We start from the raw sequence: 27,726 nt of genomic DNA, 5'->3' as shown, positions 1-27,726 counted from the left end.
AACATTATCCAATGCAATCCGATGTCAGATTGCCACGGTTGTGCCGCTGCAATTTTGAACTTGTAAAAAAGAACAGCAGCTGTTACAAAAAGTAAGCTGCTGACCACCGGTGATATGGTTGTATGTCTCAAAGGAATGGTACTGTGCTATCGCACGATTCTTTCGCACCATCCGTGATTACAGTGCGGGACTACGTTCGGCGGGAGATGGTCTTGTCAACGGATGACTCGGCCAAGCTTGGGGACAACATACAGGCAAGTAGATCTTCATAACAGCACTGTCATTGTGGTTTGTAAGCTTGGGAAGTTATAAAATGTTTCGTAATAAGCTGTGACTAGTTTCTATACGCATCTATACAGTCGTCAAGCCTGGCATTTACACTCATTATATGGGTGATATACCCGATTCGCATGAACAACATTTAGTATTTTATTTTCCCTGTGTGATCGACACCTAAGCCCATTGTGCTTGTAAATTCAAACTGTTTTCAGTTCCTAATACAAGGTTTCTAATTTTAGTCAGAGTTGTTGTCGTGCACCGTTTGTTAGACATTGCGCACGTTTCTTGCCCCAAACCTCCTAGCCGTGCATGCACAAGGCGAACGTCTTGATCTTGGCTTCCACTGTACCACACCTTTGCGTTTTCTGTAAACACACTGCGGTAGCAGTTCTGACATAGCAAACATTTCGCCCCCTTAATGGGGATTCGCACATCTCTGAAATCCTGTACATGCATACATTTGGGTTCTTGTTATATTGCACAGGATTACGAAGTATTCAACTTCCTTGGAAAAGGGGGATTCGCAGAGGTGTACCGCGCCAGGTCAAAGCTGAACGGACTCGAAGTGGCAATAAAAATGGTGAGTTAAGCTGCTGGTGGGAGCCGTGCAATCAGTGAGACGAAATTGCCTTTTTTTTTTCTTTTTTTTCAAGGTCGATAAGAGAATTCTTAGGCGTACCGGTGTCAGCAGCACTAGGGTGCAGCAAGAAGTCGCCATCCACTCCAGGCTGAAGCATCCATCCGTCGTAGAGGTGAGGGAGAAAAACTTAGGCGATGTGTTAAGTGTATGTGCTGCAAGAGGTGCACCAATATGGTTTAGTTAGATTGCAGTGGTATTACTGTTGTCTCTTATTTTTGAGTTTCTGCATCATTTTGCATGTTTTCTCTTTCGTCTCTGGTTTCAGTACCTGATGTCTCATTACTGAAGTGCTGTAAGTGGGAATGGGGTCTATAATCTCAAAATAAACCTGAAAGTCTCCCAACTCACATTTGGACATGGTCGCAACTAGAGGCACTGCACGTGCATAGACAGTCAGCAAGTCTGAATACTGTGCAACTCCTGCCGGCGTTTTTGCCTGAGTTGGTTTATGCACTGTCAGAAAATAAAAGAACTAGAAATGCTACTTCAGTCATGTGGCTGGCATTGAAAAGGAGTGGGTGACCAATTTCAGGGAAGAAGCAGAATGTCGATTTGTTTGACTCCAATTTGGTCGATCTTTTAAAATTGTTCCTTTTCTTTCTTAAAGCTTCATGCAGAGTGCACATGCTTTATTAACACCACATGTTAACGAAGAACACGTTGTGAAGGCACTAAGTTATTGCCAGGAACTGCAGAAATTCTGAAGCAATTAAGAGAAAATGGCAGAATCTGTTAAAAAATGTCATTCGCAAAAAATAATTTCACTTCAGTGTAGGGTGCACTTGATTTTGAAATTTCAAGACAAGTTTGATGTAAATTGATGTTTGCTTCCTGCAGATTCAGTAGTGTTTATTTCTTGATTATCTAAGATCAGGATGCAAGTGAGTGAGCATGGCTATTTAGGAATGACTTTGTGGCAGCAGTCTGCTTTTGTCTTGAGAAACAGCCTTATTGTTGCATTGCAGCTGTACAACTACTTTGAGGACCGCCAGTATGTGTACCTCGTAGTGGAGTACTGCCCAGGTGGGGAGCTGCAGAGCTACTTGAAGTCACGGAAAGGCCCACTCAGCGAGCCTGAGGCCAGCCATGTGCTGGCTCAAGTAGTGTCGGGCCTCCTGTACCTGCACTCGCACAACATCCTCCACCGGGACCTGAGCCTCTCCAACTTGCTTCTTACCCAGAATCTTGATGTGGTGAGAATGTGTAACACAGCGTCATTTCGTATTGTTGTTGGTGCATGCATTTTTTATTGGTATAGTGTCAGTTTCATACTTGTGTAAGCTGTTGTTGCTGCTGTTTTTGTTTTCCACAGAAAATTGGAGACTTTGGATTGGCTACACAGCTGAAGAACCCATGGGAGCGTCACACTACGCTATGTGGCACGCCCAACTTCATGTCTCCGTAAGTGAATTCAGATCAGTCTTGTCATAGTCCTTGTTACAGTTGTAATGTTATAGCTATAAATTTTGTTGGCCAGCACAAATTGTTTTTTTTTTTTGTTTTTTTCTGATGTTAGCACTGTACAGTGGAGTCTACATATAATGGCCACAGTTGTAGTGAACGCTTGCTTATTACGAGCAAAGGTGTAGCTACCGTAAAATTATTTATTAGGGCCATGACGCTGCATCTCAGATATAATGGATGGGCAGACTCACAACTACAGTTGAAAGACGTGTGCTTTCCGCCAATGCAGAGACCGAAGAGCCTCTCCCCCCCACAAAGAAAGTTGTCGACGCACACATAAATCAGTCGGTGCATGCATGTACCCTTTCTGGATAACACTTCTAATGTGGAAGCAAAAGAGTAGTGAGCTCTTGGGGTATGCCTTGCTGGCCCATTCTGTGGCGTACATTGCCCGCCCTGTTGGATCTCTGCCTTTTGCACTGCTGCCATGCAGAGACAACACGCAACTGGCAGACATAACGCATCCTGCACACACATGCGCTATGGTAGCTTCGGCGCTGCTTCCTTGCTGAGAATTGAAGATGCAGATGGCGACCTAGCACCAGATGTCATGAACACCTCAATCGCTATAATAATATCCCATTCCTAAAGCGTCTGGTGCAAAAAAAACTGTTGCAGCCAGCAGCATACAACCACACTGGAAACCTCAGAAAGCGGCTTGGTAATGTCTGCTTTAAAAAGAAAAGCAGACATGCATAAGGGATGTTTAAAAAAAAAAAGTGCCACTGTTTCCGAACTTTGCATATTTAGCTGGAATAGGGCAAGTCCACTTACAACGAACTTCGGATGGAACTAATGGAATCTGTGTAACTGTCAAGTTTATTTTATGCGGGCACTACTGTATTAAACAGCCATGGGTGATCACATTGATATTTCGGGCTGCTTTGCTCTACACTCTTAATTTTTAAATCCGCACTCATTTCTCTTGTAAGCCCTTCTTCCCTTTCCTCCATCCATTGTAGCAAACTGACCCCTTCCTCTGGTTAGCCTCCCTGCCTTTGCTTCTGTAGTCTTTCTCTCCTTCAAGACTGAACAAATGGTTTTATTTTTCATGCTTTAGTAAAGTTGTCACTTGCAGTATTCCTTATCAGTACATACATAGTGCCTGGTGTTTCCATTATCTGCACGCAGGGAAGTGGCTGCCCAGAGCCCACACGGCCTGGAGGCCGATGTGTGGAGCCTTGGAGTGATGTTGCACACATTCCTGCTGGGTCGGTCGCCTCCTCACAATTGGGCAGCCTGTTCTATAGAGCTGCCCAGCTCCCTGTCTCCAGCTGCTAGGCACCTGCTCTGCCAGCTGTTGCAGAGGAACCCCCAGCGAAGGATTCCGCTGCGATGTGTGTACTCTTTGCGTACCATAACAAAATGGTAGTTTGCTTCGCTGGCAGCGCTAGGGAAATCTTTGCTATGAGCAGGCCCGCCTTATTGAAAACCATTTTCAAGGATGGTCTTGTTGAACTGCCAGCCAAAGAGGCTCCATGGCTAACGTGTTCAGCTATTTAAGGGGGGATGCGGGGCTAAAATCGTGAATTTAGAAGAAAATAAACGTGTTTTTTATTTTTTGCTGTTTTGGATCCTGCATTTATCAAAGAAGCTTCTCACCAATTTTGGTAGTCATCAGCGCCATAGAAAATAATAAAATGAATTTTTTTCACGAGGTGGTGGAGCGCGTTCGCTGCAGAAAGCGCCTATGAACGCTGCTTTCAACGCGCGGCCGCAAAGCGAGCAAGAAACCGAACGCGGAGTGGAACGCCACATTAGAAAGTTTGTTTTTCGCACTTTCTAGCCAAAGATGACCTGCTATCGAGAGTACAGCGTACAACTAAAAAAAAAAAAAAAAAAAACGGACAGCCTTATTTTGGGCTGGGCAATTGCGGATTGGCTGGAAAACCGAAACTGAAGCTTGGATTGGCCGAAACAAGACAAGTGACCTTCGAATGCTGTTTTTGCGCCAAAAGTAGCCTGGCTAACCAGACTGCTTTAGTAAGTTCGATGCTGCTTGTTATCTTTCTTGCACTTCTGCAAGTTTGTTGCGATCAGTGAGTGGTTGATGGTGGGATAGGAAGATGCCTGCAACAAAGTCTTCGACGCGGAGAAGCTTTGGGAAGCGAAGCAATCGCCACATAGCAGCGTCGAGTTGAAGAGGAGGGCCCTATGTATGCAGCAGGGCACTTTGATTAATTATTTTTGGTCCGAAAATTAAACAGCATGTTCCGAAATGTTTCAACTCATTTTTCTAAGTTCGCACTTTTTGCGAAAACACAACCTTAGGAAAACTATCATTTCCAAACTCTTTCGCTATAAGCAGCTTTCAAGGTGGTTTCTGGACTATATTTTTGTCGGGAACAAGATAAGGCACTTTTTAGATCACTAATTACTCTCCAAGTTAAAAAAAATTGAGATATCTTACATACAATGACAACAAAAAAAAATGAAGTTTGTTTTCCAAATGCAGAAAGTTTTACAAAAATGCCGTAAAAAGCCCGCAATTCTCATTATCCTGCACGATGAACTATCTAGAAGGTATTCAATCACAAAAAATTAGTATATCTTCATTGTTTTTGAAATGATAGTTTTCCTAAGCTGACACACCTCTTCGTTCAGTATAGCAGCTACAAGTTATTACCTATTTGTGCTAGGGCAATGAAATTTAGAATATATTCTAATAAGAGGAAGGTAAACCACTCCAGAAAATTTTATGAAAATTGGTACAGCCGTTCAAAAGTTGACCCTTTAGCCTAGCATCCCCCCTTAACATGAAATTTAAGCTTAATTTGTTTTCCTGCCAGCCATATTTGAGCTATGAACTTAGACTTCTGTGCACGTTTGAATACTTTTATATACGTAGTGTTCACGATTATTTTCGCTTAAAGCCTTTGTGATTGTTTGTGACAACGTTAAAATATTGTTATTCTTGTTGAACAACTCCCACCTTTGTAGCAAAGGTCATGATCACTCGTATATCTATTTCCATGCGCAGACAATGTGCTTAAGATCATCGTGCTGTTTTATTGGACAGGTGCATACACTTCTGGTTGTAGACTTGCCAACCATAAAAGACTGCTACAAAGGAATCTGACAAGGAACACAAACTTCTTTTTGTGTCTTTTTTAATCACATTTAACTTGGTGAAACCTCAAGACTTTTCGCCAGTGTGCAAAGAGCATGGCTTCTCATATTTTATAGCCTGCAATGAAAATGAAGGCTCTTGTGCAACTTGGGATGCAGGGGACTCCATTTTTCTTAGTTCACTGTGAAGCATAACAAAATGTCTGTCTATTTACATTCTTTTCTTTTGCAGCAATTCCAGAACAAGCATTCATGAAACAACCTGGCCAGCCCTTGCGACCACTTTCCTCAACAGTGGAACCCCCCAAGAAGCCACTGAACACCGTCGGCCTTCGCCCAGCAAGTCTTTGGGCACGAAATATGCGGGTCAGATATCTTGTATCTCTGGTGCTGTTGATGGTTCTTTCTTGCTTTATGAAAGACCTCTGTAGCTCAGCACTTGTCTTCCCTTCTAGCACTGTGCTTTGTTTTGCAACAGACTAGCATGTCCTCAACAGATAACTCACAGAAATATTTCAATAAGGATACAGACCCAAATGCAGCACCCCCTCTATTGCTGCCCAAGGGGTGGCAAGAGAAAACATTTGTGTATCTTGAGACATTTCCACGCACTTCAGTCAATTACCAGTCTGCTGCTAATCTGCAACTTCTTGCAAGTTAAGGAAATGAAAAAAAAAAAAAAAAAAGCAGAAAAAAAATGTTTATTGTAAACATTTTAGGGTGTTTTTTGACGCATTCACTGCTCAAAGAGTGACTGGTGCACACAACAGAAAAATGATGCACCTAGCCAGCACCTTTGTCGATAGTCCTTTCTTGGATCAAGGATGCATTTTCAAGTTCCCAATAGTTTTTAAAACTGAAGGAGTCAGTATTGATGGGCTATATGAGTATGGTGTGCACTTATCATGAGCCTTGTTGATTCCTGATGCAGTTGAGCATATTGGAGGATGGTGAAGTGTGCATAGAGTTCCTCAGCAGCGACCAGACAATGGTTGGTCGTGTTCTGCGGGTGTCAGGCGATGGCACTCAAGTGCTGCTGTACAGACCGCCTGTGGATCATGCATCATCACTGGATGGGCCACCACCGCCAGTGCCGGTGGGATGCCGACCGCGACCTTGGAACGCCCTTCCACGCCCTTACTGGCCCAAATATGCTTGTGCGGCCCGCTTCGTTGCCCTGGTGCGCCAGAAGACGCCCAAGATCATCCTCTATGCTGACAGTGCACTCTGCATCCTGCTGGGCAGTGGTGACTTCGAGGTCAGCTTCTACTCTGGTGAGGCAGCCGCAGCCGGGCACGCACAACTTGTACTTTCAATTTCTTTATGCTTTGCATACAATTACAATGGCTGGCTGCGATGCGAGAATGTGCTTTTTCCTAATAGTGATTTTTTTTAAAACACACCTAGCTAGCAAAGCCACAAGCTTCTGTTAACAGATGAACCTCATTGTAACAAAGTCGAAGGGGCCCTGGTGTCTCTTTATTATAGCCAATGCTGCATTATTAGTCATAGGCGACCTTGGCTATAACTGTCGCACAACAATCACGCATGCCACTGTGCAGACATAGGAAAATGTAGTATGCTGCCAATACGCGCTGGCATACCTGTGCGTCCAAAACAGATGCTTGCAGTGGAGGCACTGCCTATGCTTGCTTTTTTATCATAGCCCCCTGGAGAAATCAAAAGACTCCTTCTCTTGTCTACACTATTCCTGGCCTTGAATGCACGTTAAAGGTATGGCCGGATATTTATACACCTGCCAAAATATATTGGTCTCGCCAATGCACTTCCGTTTTCTTCTGCGGTTTGCATATGCCTCGACTCCTGATCAACTAGAATTGGAGGAATGGTTTTGTAAAGAACAGGCATATATTTAACCCTGTTCTCTTGGTGCTGAGAAGTTAATACCAGCTTGGAGTTTAATTTTCCTCCACTATCACTGATCGTGGCCTTGTGAAACCAGTGAAATCTTGCTACTGCAAGTCACGCTGCCAAACGGCCAATTATGTCGTAGCATGAAAAATAAACAACCGAAAAGCACAACCCCTGGCAGCAGGAAGATTGTGGATCAGGGGAATTCATTATTTTGGCGACTCTGCCACACTTAACATGCCACGCACGCAGAGTTGTGCTACGTTGTTGAGTGCGCCATATACTCTAGTTTTGGCAAAGATGGTCACACCAATGTAAAAACCTAATCATGCCCGACTCGATGAATAGCCTGAAGGAGCACTTCATGATGGCCGCACGGAAGTCCAGAAAAGTTGAGCGCATGTTTTTGGCTCTGCAGAGCCAGGTACGTGCAGTAATATCGGTTTGTTGCAACAGATGGCCACAGCACACCTGCACAGCATTACAAATTAACATATTTGATGCAAAATTGCAAGTAAAGTCCGCTTGGGGTTTGCAAGACCTCATCATTAAAGCATTTTACATCTGTTTTAGAGTATAACCCGAACTAATAGGCGACATAATGTATTTTAACGAATCTAAACACCCTTTCCCTAATGGTTGCAAAAATGTTTTTGAATAAGTTAGCATGCGTATCTACGCACCTCCTTCTCTTGCAAAGAGCATGTGTCCAAGACTGCCAAGTGCTCACTTGGTAGTCGAACCTGAGCTGTCAGGGTTCTGAGGTAGACTGGCATTCATCCTCTGGCTTCATATGTTGCTGTGTTCTGACACTGCATCACAGATGACGGCATAGAAAGCCAACTGAAAGCGGTGCCGATAATTCTATCAACGTATTGTCACATGCACCTGGTATCAGCTGTGCTCGGCAGGTTTCGCAAGCATTGCAGGCGCTGGTTGCTTAGTTTGGCGTCGGCTGTTTCAGAGCCACACAAAGGAAGTCGGAACGAATTTGTATGAGGCTGCCTACAGCTTGAAGTTTAAGTGACTGTAATTGCATTTGCCCAAAATGTTTACCAGTTTGTTTTTCGAAATAAATTACCGCGCTCGTCTCCTCGAAATAATGCCGCAAGAAGAGGGGCAGAGGGGCTTCATTTTAAATTTTTTTCGAATCTGAGCACACCCCCTCTGTTTGGGCATAGAGATCGTGGAAAAAAGGGGTGCATAAAATAAGAGTATATACGGTATGTGTGTTGTCAGAACTCTGCATTATTGACCACATGAAGCCCCCGTTCAGGCAACTCTTTGCAGTAACTTCCACTTGTCCGTCACAGAAAAGAATGTTCATACAATTTTCATGATGTGAATACTGCAGGCACACAAAAGGCAGTTCGTTATGATTTTCAAAGGAGGAGGAGGGAAAAAAAACAATATAATTTTTGTCAGAGAATTTGAGACACAGGGCCCAGGGTCTCCGCACAACCATACTCGCGGCCTAAATAATGCAACGTTCATCTGTGATCTATGTGGCCCCGCTGATGGCAGTCTCCTGCCTGGCTAAGTCCGCTGACTGCAGTGAGGTTTCAGAGTAGTAGTCCCACGTTCAGAGAGGCACCGGCCCAGTGAGGGGAGGAGACTCCACGCAGCATAAAAGAATGTGGGTGAAGTTGCCTTGGGAAGGCGGGGAAGCACAAGGTGCACATGGGGGGTACTGGTTTAAAATTAGGAAAGTGGGCTGGTGTAGGCAGCGTTTGCATCTGCAGGTGATGCCAGATTGTCTGTTCTCTGTTACTGAGAGATGCTTACAGCTTGAAGTTGAAGTTGCCCAAAATGTTTACCAGTTTGTTTTCCAAAATAAATTATTTCTTGTGCTCATCTCATCGAAATACAGCGCAAGAAGAGGGGCCGAGATAAGGCGCTCAGCGCGGAGTTTGTGACAAGCTCTGCAAATGAGTGCTGCTCCGAAATCATTGAAGCACATGTTACAAGCCTCATTCCGTACTCATTGTCATGTTTGATGGCAGCTGTATGTTCTTTACAACTGTTATGCGCACTGCTGAGGTGCAGGAAAATCAAAATGCACCTGGCATCTTCCTCACAGGTTCAAAAGTTGTGCGTGGTGGTGAACAGGTGCAGCTTACCGATGCGTTGGGGCATGAGCAACAGCTGACCATGCCTGTCAATTCCAGCTTACTTACACCTGCCCAGGCTGATCTCTGGAAGCTCACTTGCGAGGCAAGTACCACCTGTGCCCTTTCTAGCAGGAACCTATTAGCTGTGCAATGGTGTGTCCTCAACACAAACAATTAATTTCTCTTCACTACTCATGCAAGACTAGCTTTTAATTCTTGGACAACTGCTTTCAATTTTCTTTTGCTCTGCCCATTATAGAGCTAGGTTTGTTTGGCAGCAAAAGATGCATTCACTGCCATGATTTAACTACACAAACTATTTGAAGACCGAAAGAGGCTCTGGGAAAGAGGCAGAGCTGAGTGGTTGGATAGCAAAGCCCTAGGGGTCTGTGTACATAGTAAACCACTGATGGTGTCACAGGTTTGTTTTTTTTTTCTTCATTTTTTTTGCCGTTCTATTCTTAATAAAGGGACTGTTCTCAGTGAAATAGACCCCACTGCAATTGGAATGCGATGATCTGGCAACATAGGCCAGCACTTCCTGGGTGTGCTATCTCATTGGGCACTCCCAAGAGGCACGGGTGGGGCGGGGCACAGTGTGATGCTGTTGCGAATCAGTTTTCTCATTTTCTTGCACTTCAGCTCACGCCGAGTTGAGAGGAGAAGGAGTATCATTTCTTGACCCCCAATATCTTCTATGTTTATGAAGTTAGCTTAAACACTGTTTCACTATGGAGCGGTCTGATGGACTACCGATTGTTCATGTACACTTTCTACATTTAGTAAATAGCTTTCATGGTCCCTTCAAGGAACTATCTTTCACTACTATTATATAAAGCAGACTGAGGGCCCAGTTGGTCAGATGCATTGTCTTAAAGATGAATGCAACATTAATTGAATAAAGTAACCTTGAATTAACTAAGGAGACTACTTATGAGTCATGGCTGTTATGTTTTGAGTGACTAAAATACGACGAGGCGTTCACAAAGACATCAGTCAAGCCCTTGGTTTAGAAACAACAGCCTTATGAGAGCAAGGATGGTCCAGTGAGAATTGTTCAACCACTGCAGTTCTCCACGCACACTAACCTTTAACCTGACAACATGATAGCAGCAACAGTATTCAAAAGTACAAGTCATTCTGCATCAACATGCTGGTAATTGCTTGCCGGCTGATTGATATTGCCTTGTTTCAGTATCACAGACGCTGCGTGGCCTTAGAATCTGCGTTGGAAGCCACTGATGAAGGGTGGAACATATACCCAGCTGTGTTTGGTCGGTAAGGCATTCTTTGCTTTCCTACTGTGAGCAATTGGAGAAGGGCATGATGCCATGATATACAGGGCCATGTAAAATATACGCGGACACACGAGCAGGTGGTTGCTCTCTTTAAAGCACCCTTGTGTCCAATGGAGCTGCATATCAAAGCAAAGTAGAGCAGGCACAGATTGTCCTGGAAATGATGCTTCCCATGGTCAGCCACTTCAATGCATGGCCGGATCTGGCGCAATGACGCTTCGAAGAAAGTGACCACTTCATGTTGCTACCACCGTTAACTTGTCAATTCCTGTAACATTGTGAGTGCAAAGCTGCGCAAACACAGTGTCAGGGGACATTAATTATGATAGTTTCATCTGTTGTCACTGGTGGGCCAGGGGTATAGATAAATGTCACAAATCTAAGGCCACCCTCGCATATTAAATGGCTGTGCACGCTCTATGTGAAGCTGGTTCAAGCTCATAAGTCATAACCCGTAAATGTTGCACCACACTCGGGAAGCACATGCCTCGTGTCATATCCACAACAGTACCAGAAGCTGCATAGTAGAATGAATGATTAAAGCCTTTATTTGATTGAAGGGATGGCTCTCGGCATCTGTTTGGGGTAATTAGAAGGGATGGGAGTGTAGCCTCTCGCTTCTTCACGGTTCTTCGAGCTGTTTCTCATTGCTTGCCATGCTGCTACCCACTGTCGGGAACAGTGTACAGCAGACTTATAATGCAATGCACATCCTTTTCACGAGGAAGGAACAAAATTGCACATACTCCACACGACATGCTGCGTAGTAGTGTGGACTTTTGTGTGCATTATGCTGGAAGTGCAAATATAAATTTCGCCCCTTTTTTGTCTTGCAGGCGACCACAGAGTTGGCAGAAACAAACTGGCACGAAGTCTCTAGGTTCGTGCTGCTTCTCCAAGGACTATGGCAGTGCTCTGTCTCCCCTGGGAAACCTGGGCAGCTGCTTCACTGGAGGAGGAACCTGCATGTCAACACCTACTGTGCCCCAACAGAGTCTGACACGAATGAACCGCTTTTTGTAAATAAACCACAGCCTGCCATTTTATTGGCTGAAGAGAAGGTACATCATACTTGGCAATCCTTCAGCACAAAGCAGAGGTCCCTTGGACGGAAAGACAGGCATCTCTCTTACCCAGCTCACTACTAGATATAACACCTCAGTAAAATCACAATGCTGAAACTGGCCTAAAATGGAATAATCTTGAGATACACAACTGCACGCAGGGAGGCAAGAAAGTAAAGTCACCAGATGCCATTTCCAATACTCTAGTGATGTCTACAAAAGTACACTAGGATGTCACTTTTCACACACATCACATAAGCACTGTGCTTTCAACTGTACTGTAATGCCAAACCACATAAAAGGGAATGTGCCCCAGTCATATGAACAATGCATTACTAAGGATGTACAATGCCATCTGCAATACCAACTGGTAACCAGCTGAATGCATGAAATGAAGCACCACCTTCTCTCATTGTAGCACTGTGCGTGTCAAAAGAAAGCCTTATGCACCTTATGAGGACCTCTGTACACCAAACGCTGCCAAAGCTTGCTAGCACAACACCTTGAATTTGCAGAATTGAATTTTCAACGAACATGCAAACACAATGTCTAGGTCCCTTTGCACCAGCACTTCTTTGTTTCAATGCACAGCCGCACGGAACACACTGATGTGCTGATTAACGCAGCCACACTTGCATCTCCACTTCAAGAGTGCTACAGTATGCTACATGGTAGTTTGTCCCAAAGCAACATGGAGGATGCTGTAATGGAGGGCTCTGGATTAATTTTAAACACCTAAGGTTCTTCACATGCATTACAAAGTACAAGGATGCCTTGCATTCTGCCACCATCAAAGCGCACCCACTGCAGTCAAAGTCAAACCTGTGTCAAAGCTCATTTTCTGCAACACAGTAAAGGCTACAGCTATGCAATTGTACAACCATGAAACAATACATGCAGTGCTATACAACCACTGACATGCATAGCATTGAGTTTCTCTTTTCTTACACCACAATAAAAGGGGCATGGCGGATGTACTTGGTCAAAATCCTCAAGAGCGCAGGCTACTGCAATCTGGAACAATAAAGAGGTCCATTTGGTGGTTCTGTTCACTTCCTTCTATTAGCACTGGACAAAATGAGAGGAGCAGGTTGTCCAGCCATGGGAGCAAATTTTTAGCAGCAATTCATAAAGACCGCTCAGCGGAGTTATTGGGCTCGGCTCGTCCGCATTTAAAATAAAAAAGGCCACTTTCAATTCTCATTCATCACAGATGTGCACTCCAGAACTATTCAATGCAATGCATGGTAACAGGTCTCCATTAACAAAGCTGGCAGTGATGAGTGCCCCGGCACAAGGCGGCACAAAGTAAGAAACCGAAATGTAATCTTTCCTGGCAAGTTCAAGTAGCAAGCCACTGAGCTCCATCATACTCTGCACAAGACTAAAACGAAGGTCACACGTCTCGGTTTTGCTGCCAGAAAGCAATGCAGTGTTTCACAAGCCCAGCACTGCTGCAGCCTACAAAGCATAGATAAAACAAGAAGACTATACCTATGCAGAACCTTGCCTAAAATCCTCCCGCTAGTCTTGCCATGTACCTTTAAGATAATATGAGTATAAGGGTAAAACAAGAGCAATTACAGACTTTCGAGCATTTGAGCCAGCATTTGCATGCTGGATACTTCATTGTAGATAACAAAAGTGGCTCACACCTGGACTTGGTTCGTGATGAAGAATGAGAGATGCAGCAGACATGACCACTACAGCATACAACTTCGCACTGCGGTGGTTGGAAATAAAATAGCACGAAATCAAGGCAGGGAGTATATGTGTATCCTGGGCACTAAAACCTTTTCTGTAAGGTGATTTATGAACAAGTGCAATGTCGTCATTGTAAATAATAAATGTGAAAACAAATGGCAAAATAATAATGTGGCCTACATGCGATCAAGCACCAACCAAAAAGGGCTTCCACCAGAGACATGGCACAACAATTCACCATGTTTCTGGACAAAATAGTAAGCATAATGCTCAATCATTATAGGCTGCAAAAACATGATACTGACATTCAGTCCATACCCTTCACTGAGCTCATATGAATATGTCAACGAACGGTGAATTGCCTAGCAAGAAACACGCTTACTCAGGAATGTTGCTGCAATAATATATTTGCTAGACTGAACTACAGCCAAAAAATCAAGAAAAGTTCTTCTTTGCTGATCTTCTGCACAATCCAATTACACAATCACATGTATGGCTAAAACTGCAGACGAAAAGGCTCTGGACAGATTTTAACCGTTAAAACCAACCTACACATCGGCAGGCGACGCTTTACACTGACCATAAAATGCCACTTGTGTTATAATTATACTTATTAAAGCTACACTGATGCAGTGATCAAAAAACATGAGAATGTGCTTACAGCTTTCGGTGACACAACATGAAGCAAACATAAAATATTTAATGGCCCGATTAGGATTGTATGCAGACATACTGCCCAAGAGCACTGATGGGAAACAAAGCATTTTTATCAGTTGAAACACAGAAAACATATTAACCAGAGCCACACCACAGCTTTTGTGACATATTGTCAACAAGCTGCCAAAATGTTTTGTCAAAAAGCAAGTACACTTGCGCTCAACTGTATTGAACGCATTCAAAATTCTGCTAAGGCTTTCTCCTCCATGCATCACCAGTGAACACCACCGCATCTAGTCCAGTGTAGCGTGAGTAAAAATATGGTGCTTAACTAATCACAACTGCACCTTTCCTTACTACTCCCTTTTTTTGATAAAGCTGCTCTGTTGTCATATGAGAAAACCAGGTAACAGTTACACATAACTCATTTTAACTCTCACAGCAAAAGCCAGAAAAGATGATTGGGCACTGAAGAAAGATTCCACAGACGTGGCCCAAAATTGTCTTAAAAAGAAAACACGAAATGACACGAGCATAGAGAAGCACAGGTCATAGTGAGGTCATCGTCAATGTGGCTGGCAGCCTGCTAGCACGGAAAGACAATATATGCGACCCTGGGCATGGCTGGGCTAGAGGAGTGACGCATGTGCTCTTACAGCCTGTGCGCCCAATATAGGAATGATAGGGTGCATACTTGACAGCTGTTTGCCCCGCTTGCCAAGTGGGAGCACTTCAACCCAACCCTACATCTTCTCAGTAGACGCCTCGTCTTTGCCGGTACAAACAGACGAACAGGGTTCATTGCACATGTTTTGGAAGTACCACAAACATTCACCAGATATCAATGTGCACATCTGCTGCTCCGACGTTCTACCATGGTTTTGGGACTTAATTGTATGATTTTCTCAATCAATTTCTCATCAAGTTAAAATTTCTCGGGGTGGGTCATGCTAAAGCGGTACACGAATACTGACCGGCATTCAAATGGTGTACTGCGACGTGCCCCTTTGCCGCTCGCGCTCTGGGAAATTCCCAGGCACGTCATTTCATCAGTTTCCAAGTGATGGAGAGTTGTGCACTCACATGTGCACTCACGTCTTCCATCGCAAAATTTGTAATGGAAGACGGGAGAAATTTTCGGAATGAGTGCTGCAATATTGGCAAGACTAGTTCATGAGGCTTCACTTCCAAGCAGCAGGTAACATATGTCATCATTAATTACTGATGAAGCCAGCATAAAGCCGAAATGCATCTTTGATTGGAAAGAGGTTGTGTCCAGTCTCAACAACAGACCTGACAGCAGCACGTCAAACACGCAGGAAATTTTAGCGAACAGAGTTTTGCAGCCAATATAAAATACCCTGATCTTATTATTTTACAAAGCAACTAAGTAGAAAAGACCTTTTCCAATGTACGAAGCAAGTGATTGCCGCAGTTGAGTCACGTGGATTCGTCATCATTTGAATTGTGACCGATGACTACTTGGCGAATACCACAATGTTCAAGCCCATGGGCAATGGCTGGAAACATGCGTATCAATCGAACCTGGAAAAGCAAAATGTGCTGCGTGCAGTTCAAGTGTTCTCACCGCACGTTTGTGCAGCACTACAACATCTGCAGGAAGATTACCATGGAGATAGGGCCCAGTATAATTTTAAAGAGGCAGGTGCCATCATTCGTTTTCTAAAAGTGTTAAGGAATGATGATATACATAAACCCTCCAATACAGAAAGTAGCTACAAGGCGCCGATTTGTAATGTGTACAATCATCATTTGCTGTGGCTAGAAAAAGAGTTCAATGTAAACATAAGGAATGTTCAGTCAATGTTCAGTCGCCTCAGGCAACAGCGCACTTACAGAAGAGACATTTCAAGCCTTGCTTTTCACAACGTAGTCCACTGTGGAAACAACACCCTTCTTGCTGCAGAAAGGCGTAAGTTATGTACTGACAAAGAAATTAAATGGCGATCTAATTGGGGCACTTTTTGGAAGAATCCACAAAATGTGCAGCAGCAATGATCAACTGAATGCCAAACCTATTATGGCTGCTCTTGATTGGATTGCGAAGGCCAACTCATTAAGCCTGAAGAAAGCCAAGACACTCAGTATTGATACTGAAGAAGTGTCTGCTACACTGTCTAAAAAGTTTCACGAGGAGCTGGAAGATCTAAGAAAATGTCAAGCTGCTACACCAAAGTCAGTGACTTACTCGGTCTTGCCATACATTGGTGGGCCAGGTGGCTGAAATGCTTGTAACACCAAGGAACAAAGATGGTCCTCTGTAAGCACTGTTGCAAGGCCAAATTCCTTAATCTTTTGAACAACGTAGTGAATTTTTTGGAGCGCGCGGCAAAGGACTTGCCAAGAACTAATACGTTGAACTACTCTTCTAGCATCAGATCGAACGCTCAGCAGTACTAAGCTGTCCAGAGTGTGTTGACAACAACTATGCAAAGCAATCGGCGGCTTTAATTGCCGAAATATTCATGCAAATGCATCTCGCCAACCATGCAAAACAAAATCACTGATGCACAAGATAAGCTCTCTCAATAGGTGCAAAAGCCTGTCCAGGAAGTTCATCAGACCTTGACACAAATGAACCCAAGATCTTTGATGAGGAAGAAAATATCCCATTACAAACTGCTTCTTTACACAGTCTTGAATGCCTCTTCTGAGTATTATTTCTAATCGAAGCTTGTATCAGACTTTGTTTTAATCGATGTTTGTTACTCAATAAAAAGTATACTGAAGAGTAATTCACATCATTTGCATCATATGCATCATATCCATTGCAATGAAATGTTTCTTAAAAATTTTCACGATTCAAAGCTTCTCAAGGATAATTTAATACTGTTTGGCCCTGTAAGCCATGAGTTCTAGAAGAGGAGAGGGAACCACCATTTTCAGGATGCCCATGATAAAGGGAATGTAAATTAGCATAAAGAGATATCACCTGTAGCCTTGCCCAGCCTCCACAAACAAGGAAGGGGAGGTCCCGTTCAGTCGGCTGAACTGGTCAGGGTTAGGCAACACTACACTAACTAGCGGTGGTGAAAGACGAAAACTAGCTCCGAAGATCAGGCCGCAAGAAAGGGCCCGCACGTCGCACCCCTAGACCAGCCACGCCACGGGTAAGAGGAGAGAGACCACGGCAGTGGCGGCGGTAGATCACAGGCGGTCAGAAACGGTCCTTGGAGCCCAGCGTGGTCATTTCGGTGTCTTGCAGGTCCTGCAGCAGCTGCAAGTCTAGCAGCTTCTGCTGGTCTCGCAGGTGGGCATAGTTGGCTGCCAGGCACATGAGGTGCTGCACCAAGCCCAGCAGCACCAGCAGAGCGGCTGCGGCTGCCAACCAAAGCAGCAGCCCCGAGGGCTCCACCCAGTCCTTGCAGAACTCCTTACGGCGCGCCCCACACAGCTCCAGCAGCGGACGCCCCGTGTGCTGCAGGGGGGTGCTCTCCTGGCTCACCAGGAAGTCTGCACCATCAACATCCAGGGTAAGGTTTCCAACACCTTACCACTATACTAAAGGTAAGCGGTAAATTTTTTTTTGCCATCTGACAGGTGCCATCACAACAGCTTGAATCGAATTAGACATCTCGCATTACAGTGAATGTGAAACACGGGTAGCTAATTAAAGGCAATCGAGAAAATATTGCCACGTGCTAATTCGAAATATGCCAGTGTGCACTGGGGTTTGTCCAAGACCAGCTACTTTCAGGATGGCACTACAGAGCTGTCAAACCACAAAATGAAGTGGCTCTACCAACCCAACGAAATGGATCAGCAAATTATTGCCAAAAAATGTTTGGAGATAAAAGATGGATTAGAGCGCACCAGAGATAATGATGGAAATGATGAAATATTACTAACTCTTTCGATCAATAATTGTGGCATGGGCTAGCTGGCCAAGTGCTGCACAATTGAAAGCAATGCAACAAGGACAGGAAGATAAACAGCACATATATTACAGCGCATATCCTGTTATTTTTGTTCCTCATCATTTCTGTCTCCTGTGTGCAGATATTTAGTCTTTGCTGCAAAGCCTGCAAAGCACATACAAGCAGTTAAAAGCCAGCACAAGTTTACCAGGTCCTAGTGAACAAACGGGAGGCTCAATTATACTTTCCTGGATGGCACCACTACAAGCCTGAGCCCAGGTCAGACTGCCAGCGTACACAATGAAGAGAGAGGTAGCTGTAAGGTGCAAAACTCTGAGGGCAAAATAATCTGCACAGCCTTCTTCAAAAAAAAAAAGCAATAGAGACAATCCTTCTATATTTCATGAAGCTTGGACAGGCTGCATAACTCTGGAATGCAATACATCCCTGGCTATGCTAGAGACCTCAATTTCTTATGTAATGCAGCATCATAATGTGAGGCCTAACACTAGCTTGAAGCCCATGCAGCACATCAAACAATACTGCTTCTGAAATGCCCCACTGCAACTACCATACAGTCTCCAAGTCCAGTGGGTCCATGGAACTTAGTTCAAGAACCACTGCCTTACATTTTCTACCACAACGACCGCAAAGCAGAGCTGGCAGGTAAACTCCACTAGAATGCTGCATGCTTGGCAAGATGTATGCGCCATGTACACGCTTTTGCCATATGCTAGTTGTCGTGTATGCCAGGAAAGTGAATGCTGTTTAGAAAGGCCGCAATTTTTTTATGACAAATCCTAAGGAGCAGGAATGTTAATAAAGTTTGGATATTTACTCAAGGTTTTGAACAGAAAACTGCCGCACAAATCAACTCTAACACAGCTACTAGATATTTAAAAAATATTTCTATACATCTACTTTTTGTGACAGCTGTGGAAGGCACCTGCAGCTGACACAGGAAAGTGTTGGCTTCACTTTTGCCCTCGCCAAAAATTTTAAACAGCCTTTTGGCCCAGATGTGGCATGAAAATGAGCAACTCGCTTTTGCAGCAGCATGTAGCAGGATTTCCCATATGGCGCAGTTTGGTGCAAATGGCGCAGCAGTTCTATTACTGAAGACAGAGCTTCAAGCAAAGATTGGCGAAATCAGTGATTTGAAACCTTAGTGGCATTTCAGTACAGAATTTTGGGACACCTTAGCACACAGGATAATGAGATAGCAACATATTCTGGATCCTGTGCGCATGGATTGAAGTTGATGAAAATGACGACATGCAGTGCACAGCACGAGCATAAGGCAGTTAACTACAAGCGGTGATCAGTTGCAGCACTAGCACAGTGCTCTCGTGCTGCAGTGGGTTCAAAACCCAGGCCCAAGCAGTTAGGCCATGTTCAAACTGGCTTCAGAAAAATGCAAAAAGAACGGCTTATCATTAGACTGGAAGCCCTGCGATAATGCACTAAAAAAATACTTCATTGTAATGCGCTCTTTCACAACAGATAGAATTGGATGAGCAATTTTGTACTTCTTTCGCTTCCAAGATAGCATTCTCATCTGCATGGTGCCTTGAGCAGTGCATATGTGAATAGCCGGGCTATTTAGCCAGCACATCATTGTTATTGCAAATATGCACACTTAAGCAACACACAAAGTAGCTGACGGGACCGCCCAACCTTCTCATAATAATTTAGTCAGAGATAGTGCGATAGCTTAGATTAACCCCGTCAAATGGGGGCCAAGAGTATTGCCTGCTTGAGTAATGCAGAGATGAGCCTCCTAGCTCTCTCAAAAAATAACTCTGGACTCCCATAAACATTTGTGTCTACGTACCAAACAGCCTCAGGTCGAGGCACTGCTGTTCATGCCTCAGCTGGTTGCAGAGGGCCCCTGCAAGGGAGCAGAGGAGTGCCGCCAGAGCCATAAACAGGGCCAAGGCGAGCCATGCCAGCAAGGCCAGGTACGAGAGCGCCAGAAGAAGAGCGCATGACAGGCGGCCGCCCACCCGAGCTCGGTTGCCCAAGCGCTCGCGAGTGGGGCCCGTCGTCAGGCAGCCAACGAGCAGAAGGCACAGTTCTAGGAGTCCCATCAGTGCTGCTGCCACAAGGGCAGCTGCACGAAGCTCTGAAGGTCTGCAGACAAGTGAACACCATTGCACCACGCTTGCTCAGATGCCCCCAAATTGGGCTGCTGCATCATCATGAGAAATTACTATTCAGTGCCCTACTCATGACAGCCCTCACAGCTAGCAAAAAATATTCTTATACGTCTATCAAGTGCAAACAAAAATGTACTACTGACACTGTTAGGCCACAACAAAACACAAACAGCAGAGTGAATGGTTTCAGGCACATGCAACTCAGACTGAAGACAAAGGTTCATATCCAATTTCAACATACCTTTACACTGCTCAGCTGAGCGAACTGGCATTCAGAAACAACAAAAATGAAAGCTAGGCCCTATTCACACTACTGCTGTCTCCGTGCACAAGCAGCACTTACCAGTACAACATTACTGGTGGCAGAGACAGTTTCAGGCAAAATGGACCTTTTCTCATTAAAGGATCAAGAAAAAGAGGGCAAATGCAGCTTCGTCACTAAAGTGTCTCGTATCGTACAGGCAGAGGAGGGGAAGGTGCAGTTGTGATATTACTACATTATGTGATATGACTGTGGCTACAGTGATGCAGACCTAATGCAAAGCAATGGCCAGCCAGATATGCTCACTCAGAGTGTACCTTTACAATGCAAATAATGCAGTGCTAAGAATGAAATCTGACATAGGTAATCCTCAAGCAGTTCAAGTACACTCACCCATAAGGTGACCGGCGCTCGAAGACCACCTCCAGCATGCGCAAGGTGGAATCAACTTGCCGCAACACGGCGCCAAGGAAGACTGCTACCCCAGCACAGCACATGACAGTGGCCACCAGTGTAGCAAAAGGCACCCGGGCAAGGCAGCGCAGGCATGATCGCCGGCACCCTACGCAGAACATTTTACTTATCACAAAACTGGAACTTTGCACTTTATATCGTATTCGGCAATTGGCTAAAGTTGCAAAACCTGTGTCACAGTTCTGTGTAACTTAAAACTGTTGCATGCCGGACACAAAATACACCTTCTCAGCATTTTCATCACTGATATACTGCTTTTTCTTTAGCTGAACTTGAAGGGCCTAAAGACTATGTTTCCCAACATTGAATAAATTGAAAGTTTTGCAAGACAGGGATGTGAGAGAGACACGGGCCAAAGCGCTAACTTGCAATTTAATTTTATTAGGAGCACGGAAGCATATATACAGAAGAAAGCGCTCAAAAAAAAAGAAAAAATTATGAGGGGCATTAGCGACTCGAGTAGTGAAAGGCGAAAGCCTGAGGTCTCTTGTCTAGCGTTCCTGCCATCTGCAATCCCACGCTTGAACGCGCGCCAAGGAATGCCACGCGACAGGAGCGCTGGCGTACCATCCAAACGCACACTTGTCGAAGGAAGTGTGACAGATACTGCGCCTTTCCTCCAGAAATCTCATCTTCTCTAGAGTTCCTGCCATCTTCTGCAATCCCACATCTGAACGCGCGCCAAGGAACGCCACGCGACAGCTGCCGCAAAATTCAGTAGCAGGCTAGCGACCACCGCAAGCGGCATTGACCTACCAGTCCCAGCCCAGTAGGGCCGGGAACAGCCACCTTTCACAGAGCGCGCGTTCAAGTGTGACATTGCAGATGGCAGGGACGCATCCTGCCTCGGCCAATCAGAATGCCTCGAAACCGGGACACACTTTATCCACGACAGCATGAGCCTTTTAAAGCACTTATCGCACGTTCATGCCATGACCATCGAGGAATGCAACTTTCTTTTTCGATAAATTCACCAACTAAATCCTGATGCATACAGCTGCATTCTTGAGACTCAAATGTGCCACTATTACCTCCTGTATGGAACGATTCCTGCTCCTTGCCTCAACAGTGCACTGCCCGAACAATGGCTTGCAGGTTCTACTAGGGCAGTCATAGCAGTATTCAGACAAGTTACCCTTCCTTGGTTATGCCACACTGCACTTGTGTTCTGCCAATCTTTCACTTAAAAATCTGCCGGTTCGCCCAATGTATACTCGGCCACAAGTAAAAAAAATATGTATACCACCCCTTGTGCGCAGCCCACAAATTTACTTTTATGCCTGTTAGTGCATCCCTTTGGGCCGCTTGGAACCAGGTTTGTGATTCTGCACAATTTTGACAACTTTTCTGGGGCAGACAAAAGCAGCCTCGCATTTGCCTCCTCATCCACTCTCTATAGCCTGTGTGAAATTCCATGCATATGCAGAACCGTTGCAATTTTTCTACAATCTGTTGGCTGCTCCGAACAGATCCACCGACACTTCTTCACCAAGCCTTCTGCCCCTGAAATAAGCACATATTTGGGATAGCCAGCCTCAGAAAGGTGATTGACCTGCTCGCTAAGGCTGGTGGGCATCAAGAGTGAACAAGATGTTTTTAATAAGAGTTGGTAAAGAGGATGTTGACTTTTGCCGTTTTGACGAGTTTCGTGTGGTATGATGAATATAACAGGAGTGGTTTGTTAGCCCTAGGGTGGTAATACCAGCTCACTTGGGTAACCGCAAATAGTATTACCATTAAATCTAAAAATGCCAATTTGTTGCCTGTAGGTAGCTCGTGGGTTACCTCAAGTGAATGAATATACTCTTTGAAAAGGTTTAAAATGGGGGTGACTAAACTACGATTGTCAACTACAGTTAAAATATCATCAATATCACGAAAAACTCCTGTAGATGGGTGGCAATCAACCTGTCACAGCGGGCTAAAAACAGGTCGCTAAGGGCCAGCGCTAAGCAGGACCCTATGCATATGTCCCATTTCTGTAAATACACACCTGTTGTTCCACTCAACATAGGTTGAGGTCAGACAGGCATTCAACAGCCACCCTGCCACCGATACATCAGCAAATTCCGAAATGCTACAGAGCCAAAACAGTCAATGCTGTCTTCCACAATGCAAGCAGCTGATCATGAGGGACGAAATAATACAGGTATTTTATGTCGACAGTCATTGCAGTCATGCATTTGGTGGAACCGCTTGCCAGAAACTCTACTGCACTCTCCGGATTTCTAACCACAAATGGTTTATTGATTTCCAAGGGGTTTAACTTCTCTTGCAGAAAATAGCAACCATTTTCTGCCAAGAATCAAATTCAGAAATGATTACTATTACAGGGCATCCCGCCTTGTGAGATTTAGCTGTGAACTGAACACTTTTTACAATATTTTTTGCAAGTTGGTCAAGGTTCAATCTACTGCACAAATTTCTTGCTATCATCTTGATTCTAGCTAAGCTGATATTCTAGTGTTGGTTGAACTGGCACATGATAGCCTCCCTCGCCTTACTAATAAATTGGCCTGCAGGAAATGTCACAAATCATCCTTCTTTGTCTGCCAGTACAACACAAAGAGAATTTTCGTGCAAAAATTCAGTCGCCTTCCGTACAGATGGGCTTATTGTGGCACAACACGTCCACGTTTTTGGATATGAAGGTGTCCCTTTCACTCCCAGGTGCACGACCGGACCTACACCTCACAAAAAACAGGAGTTGCGGAGCACTTTTCTTCGATTTAAAGGCATATTTTGGGCCCAGATGCAGCACCGTAGCACTTCGTTTGGGAGAATGTCGCTTTTGATAGTCCAGATCTCTCGCTGATCGTCCCTTGGCTTCCAAGGTTGGCCATAAGCTGACTAACATGCCTTGTCACAAAAATTCAGTGGTCCGATTAGCTAATGTGAGAAACTCCTGCAGCGCTCTGCCAGCTTGGGCAGGCGTGTACAATTCAAACATTACTTGTAGAATGTCCCTGTACCACCGGGCTTGACAGTGCCATTCGGCCTTCAGGATTTTGTATATCCTCATGTCATGTCCCATTGACGGTGCAAGGCCACCAAACAGAAGCCGCACCTTCTCAGGCGATATCTTCATGCGTATGCAGAAAGAAAGATTCTGGCTCGACACCCCGCACATGAGATGAATGAAACGATGAATGATCGATCAGCTAAAGGACATTGAACAGAGCCCGATGTATTAGATATGAAGTTCAATCATTGCATACGGGAAATAATCGAGACACGTTTGATTCTCAAGAATGCAGCTGTGTGTGTTGGGACTTCGTCAATGAATTTGTCAGAAAAGGAAGCCACATTTCTTGATGGTCATGGCATGAGCGTGCGATAAGTGTCATCTTATTTCTTGTTTTTGGAGCGCTTTCTTGTACATATATGCTTCTATGCTCTAAATAAAATTCAGTCGCACGTTAGTGTTTTGTCTTGTGCCTCTCTCATGTCCCTGTTTTTTTTCTGTGCTTCAGGCTATTCAGGCTACGCCACACACCCCTGTCTTTTTCTACGCTTCAGACTATGCCAAAATGAAAGTTTTCGTTCAGAGAGATAAACTTCCCGAGAAACCAGTGCATTTGGTCACTGACGATGAAATGTGACTAGTAAAGATGTGCCATAAGAATAAACCTGCTCGTAAAGACCGGATGTTCTCTTAGTGGCAACAGCTGTACGAGGAACTCCATTGAAATGTGGCTGCCACAGCCGGAGTTTGATTCTGTCCCAAGGGCTCAGCAGTCAAAAGCCAATCGCGGTAGGTGAAAATCTCCACAAAGCACACTCTTGAGAGCTCCATCGAAATGCAGGAATCGATATGTCCAAGGGCTCAGCAGTCAAAAGCCATTGCGGTAAGAGAAATATCTCCACAAAGCACGCTCTTGAGGGCTCCATCGAAATGTGGGATTCGATTATGTCCAAGGGCTCAGCAGTCAAAAGACATCGCGGTAGGTGAAATATCTCCACAAAGCACACTCTTGAGGGCTCTGTCGAAATGCAGCGGCTGCCACAGCCGGGATTTGATTCTGTCCAAGGGCTCAGCAGTCAAAAGCCATCGGGGTAGGTGAAATATCTCCACAAAGCACACTCTTGAGGGCCAGGTGTGGGGCTCGATACTGCTGTCATATCACACCTTAAAGACTAGACATTAGGACTTCTTTTTTTTTTGGGGGGGGGGATCTTGACCAAAAGTCATTCGGACTCTAAATGAAAATTTAAAAGAAACTGCTATGTTAAAGGATGCTTGATCCAGTTCCCAGTCTCTGGCTTCTTCAACGGCAGCCTAAAACTGGGGAAGACAACTTTTTCAAGCTGTGTTTACACACTTTTATGTCACATGCAGATGAAATGTTCAAAAATTTTAAGTTTGTGTCTGGCAATTTTTAGAACACTTTAAGCTGGAGATTTTTGTCATTTCTGTATCTACTATGCGGTTTTTTTCCATAGCACTTTCACTACAATACCTTTGCATTTATCATTAACTCTGGGCTTTTATGCGTCAATTGTAATTTGTAAATGTAAATTGGTTTATATGAAAGGTGCAGTACCAGTAGCACACACACATATCAGCGGATACCTTAACCGCGCTTAAGGGAAGGGGGGAAAGTGGGTTTGAAAGGAGAGAGAGAGAAAGCGACGCTGTTGTGGAGGGGGAATAAATTCGAGTCCCCTCGGGGATCTTTAAGGTTCACTGACATCGCACAGCACACGGACGCATTTGCGTTTTGCCTCTATCGTATACGCGGCCGCCGCGGTAGGGTTCAAAACCGGGTACTCCGGATCAGTAGCCGAGCGTCGTAATCACAGACCCACCGCGACGGTTAACTTGCATTTTGCATCTTGCGGAAAAAAAGCGTGCGTGCCTAAGGACTATCCTGCCAGCTAGCCGTGGTCGTGCGGAGACCCAGGAGGCCTGCGTGCCTCGAATTCTTCTGCAAATAAAGTTTTTTCCTCCTCCTCCTCCTTAGCGTGAAGCAGTAAATGGCGTTGTAAGCCCAATACCACATTCAGAGCGCTACATCATCAGGCCAGTATGGTTACAACACAGGCGCAACACAGTTGCATGTTTAAAATCACAGACTGACGCCGGCGTAGGCGTGCAACAACGAAACAAAGCTCCGAATGGCCCAACTATATACAAAGCGCCATCGATGTTGGCCTCCGATTACCACCGAAGTTCATCGATAGCATTCAAGCAATCATCCACTCAGCGAGCAGTACTACATAGCAGTACAGTGAACGGCCTCTATTTGGCACCGGCATAAGCATTAACTGCACCTAAAGACCACGTTAGTGGATAGACGGACACCCACACCGTTGAAATTGTTAATGTAGGCCTACGCAGTGTCAACAACTCACCGATCGCCGTGCAGGAGCAGCATTTCTTGTCCCTGGATATACTCGAATACGAGTAGCTTTTTCTGCTGTATGTCATAGTCGAGTTATGTTCTAGTAATAGGAGGATAACACTCTACATATGCAAAAAAGCTTGAAGGCGTACGACAACTACCTGCCCGTGCTTCTACTTTCATTGGCCACTCACGACCCCCTCGCCACTTCGCCAAAGGGACAAGCCCACACCCCACCGCGCGCGTCCCAGCTAGAGCACCCTCCACGGCATGCATGACGTAACGCAATTGCAAAGCTGTTCTGAAAGCATCGCGTTCAGTGGTATTCGCATGCACGATTTTGGACAGCGTTCAAGCGCGCGCTTTCACGTATCTTCGATAGCAGCAGCTAAAAAAGGTCTTACCCATTTGTCCGGTATGTACGAACTCACTACTGATACGCTCCGAGCTGGACGGCGCGTACACACCACATTGTGCGTTATCTCCGGTTGGTAGGGTATTACTTCAACAGTTTATTCCTCCTTATCAGTACAGCTCGGCGACACAACCTATGGCATCCGCTCCTCAAGTCCACGGACGCACGACGACGAAATACCGAAACCTTGACTCCATACGCGGCCGAACAGTCCGACAGGTTTGCGTGTATCCTGTCGCCGTCATAGGAGCTGTTTCATATCACAGACACAGAAGCTTCACATTCAGGCTGCAATATGCGTCGAGACACAGGCTGTACGGCTCAAAACATCTGTTTTAGGACGTAGCACACAACCCACTCTGGCAGAATGCAAACAAAACAATGCGGAAACAGACGACGGAAATAGGTCGTGCGCGCATGACTGTCACGAGAGGCGCAACAATCGTAGTCGTCTGCTAACGAAAACGCGTGTAGGGTACTCTCTTTTTTTTTTTTTTTTTTTTTTTTTTTGCAAAGAATTTTAGGGATCCTTGTACGTGTGTATGTGCGGTTACAAAGCACTTACTTTTCTAGCCAAAGAGAACTTTTCAAAAGGGAAAGAAGATCTCGGAGCTCGATCTTTTCTCTTTACACCAGCAAAAGAACCGAACGACCGAACGGCCGCTGCGCTCTCAATTCAAACGTTAGAAGCACATGCAGAGCCGGCAAGGAGACCCTCCCCCTGGCTGAGCCCCTGCCCCGAGGTCAATGTCGGTGTAAATAAAGTCTTCTCACTCACTCACATTACATTTTGTCATTGCTTATATTCTAAACACCCGCAGAAGCGCTTAATTGTAAAATTCAGTAAAATGACTGTCGGTGGGGTAATGAATTTACAGAATGCAGTTTGATTTCTTTATTTACCAATTAATTCTAATAATGGCACTCCACCCATCCCCAGAATGTTTTTTTTTTTTTTTTTCGCGTTTTGTCCTTTTATTTAGATAAACTCCCGCGCCTTTCCCGAAATCCAAAACCACCAATTAGAAAAATGCC

The 27,726-nt window shown here is 44.9% G+C and overlaps 2 protein-coding genes across 3 annotated transcripts; one reads left to right on the top strand and one right to left on the bottom strand.

Moving 5' to 3' along the window:
* SAK (polo like kinase SAK) lies at positions 1–11,756 on the top strand. The gene is made up of 11 exons (XM_084600733.1): positions 1–254; positions 764–859; positions 933–1,031; positions 1,885–2,112; positions 2,232–2,320; positions 3,515–3,720; positions 5,685–5,818; positions 6,384–6,726; positions 9,405–9,538; positions 10,631–10,713; positions 11,570–11,756. Exons 1-11 carry the CDS (start codon positions 123–125, stop codon positions 11,754–11,756), a joined length of 1,731 nt encoding a protein of 576 aa, XP_084456859.1. The 5' UTR covers positions 1–122.
* M6 (neuronal membrane glycoprotein M6) lies at positions 11,748–27,081 on the bottom strand. Of its 2 annotated transcripts, none has more exons than XM_084600736.1 (4): positions 26,681–27,081; positions 20,851–21,019; positions 19,871–20,169; positions 11,748–17,632 (listed from the first exon to the last, which is right to left on the bottom strand). In XM_084600736.1, the coding sequence occupies exons 1-4, from the start codon at positions 26,682–26,684 to the stop codon at positions 17,337–17,339; spliced, it is 768 nt and encodes a 255-aa protein (XP_084456862.1). In that variant the 5' UTR covers positions 26,685–27,081; the 3' UTR covers positions 11,748–17,336. The 2 variants fall into 2 exon arrangements, with proteins under 2 accessions (XP_084456862.1, XP_084456860.1); XM_084600734.1 differs by lacking the exon at positions 26,681–27,081 and adding an exon at positions 26,287–26,638.
* Between the last annotated feature and the right edge of the window lie 645 nt (positions 27,082–27,726).

Source organism: Amblyomma maculatum, chromosome 4 (genome assembly GCF_055883805.1).
Source record: "Amblyomma maculatum isolate TAMU_Amacu chromosome 4, ASM5588380v1, whole genome shotgun sequence".
Classification (NCBI taxonomy): Eukaryota; Metazoa; Arthropoda; class Arachnida; order Ixodida; family Ixodidae; genus Amblyomma; species Amblyomma maculatum.
Note: the sequence above shows the minus strand (reverse complement) of the source record. Positions and strands in the feature narration are given on the sequence as shown.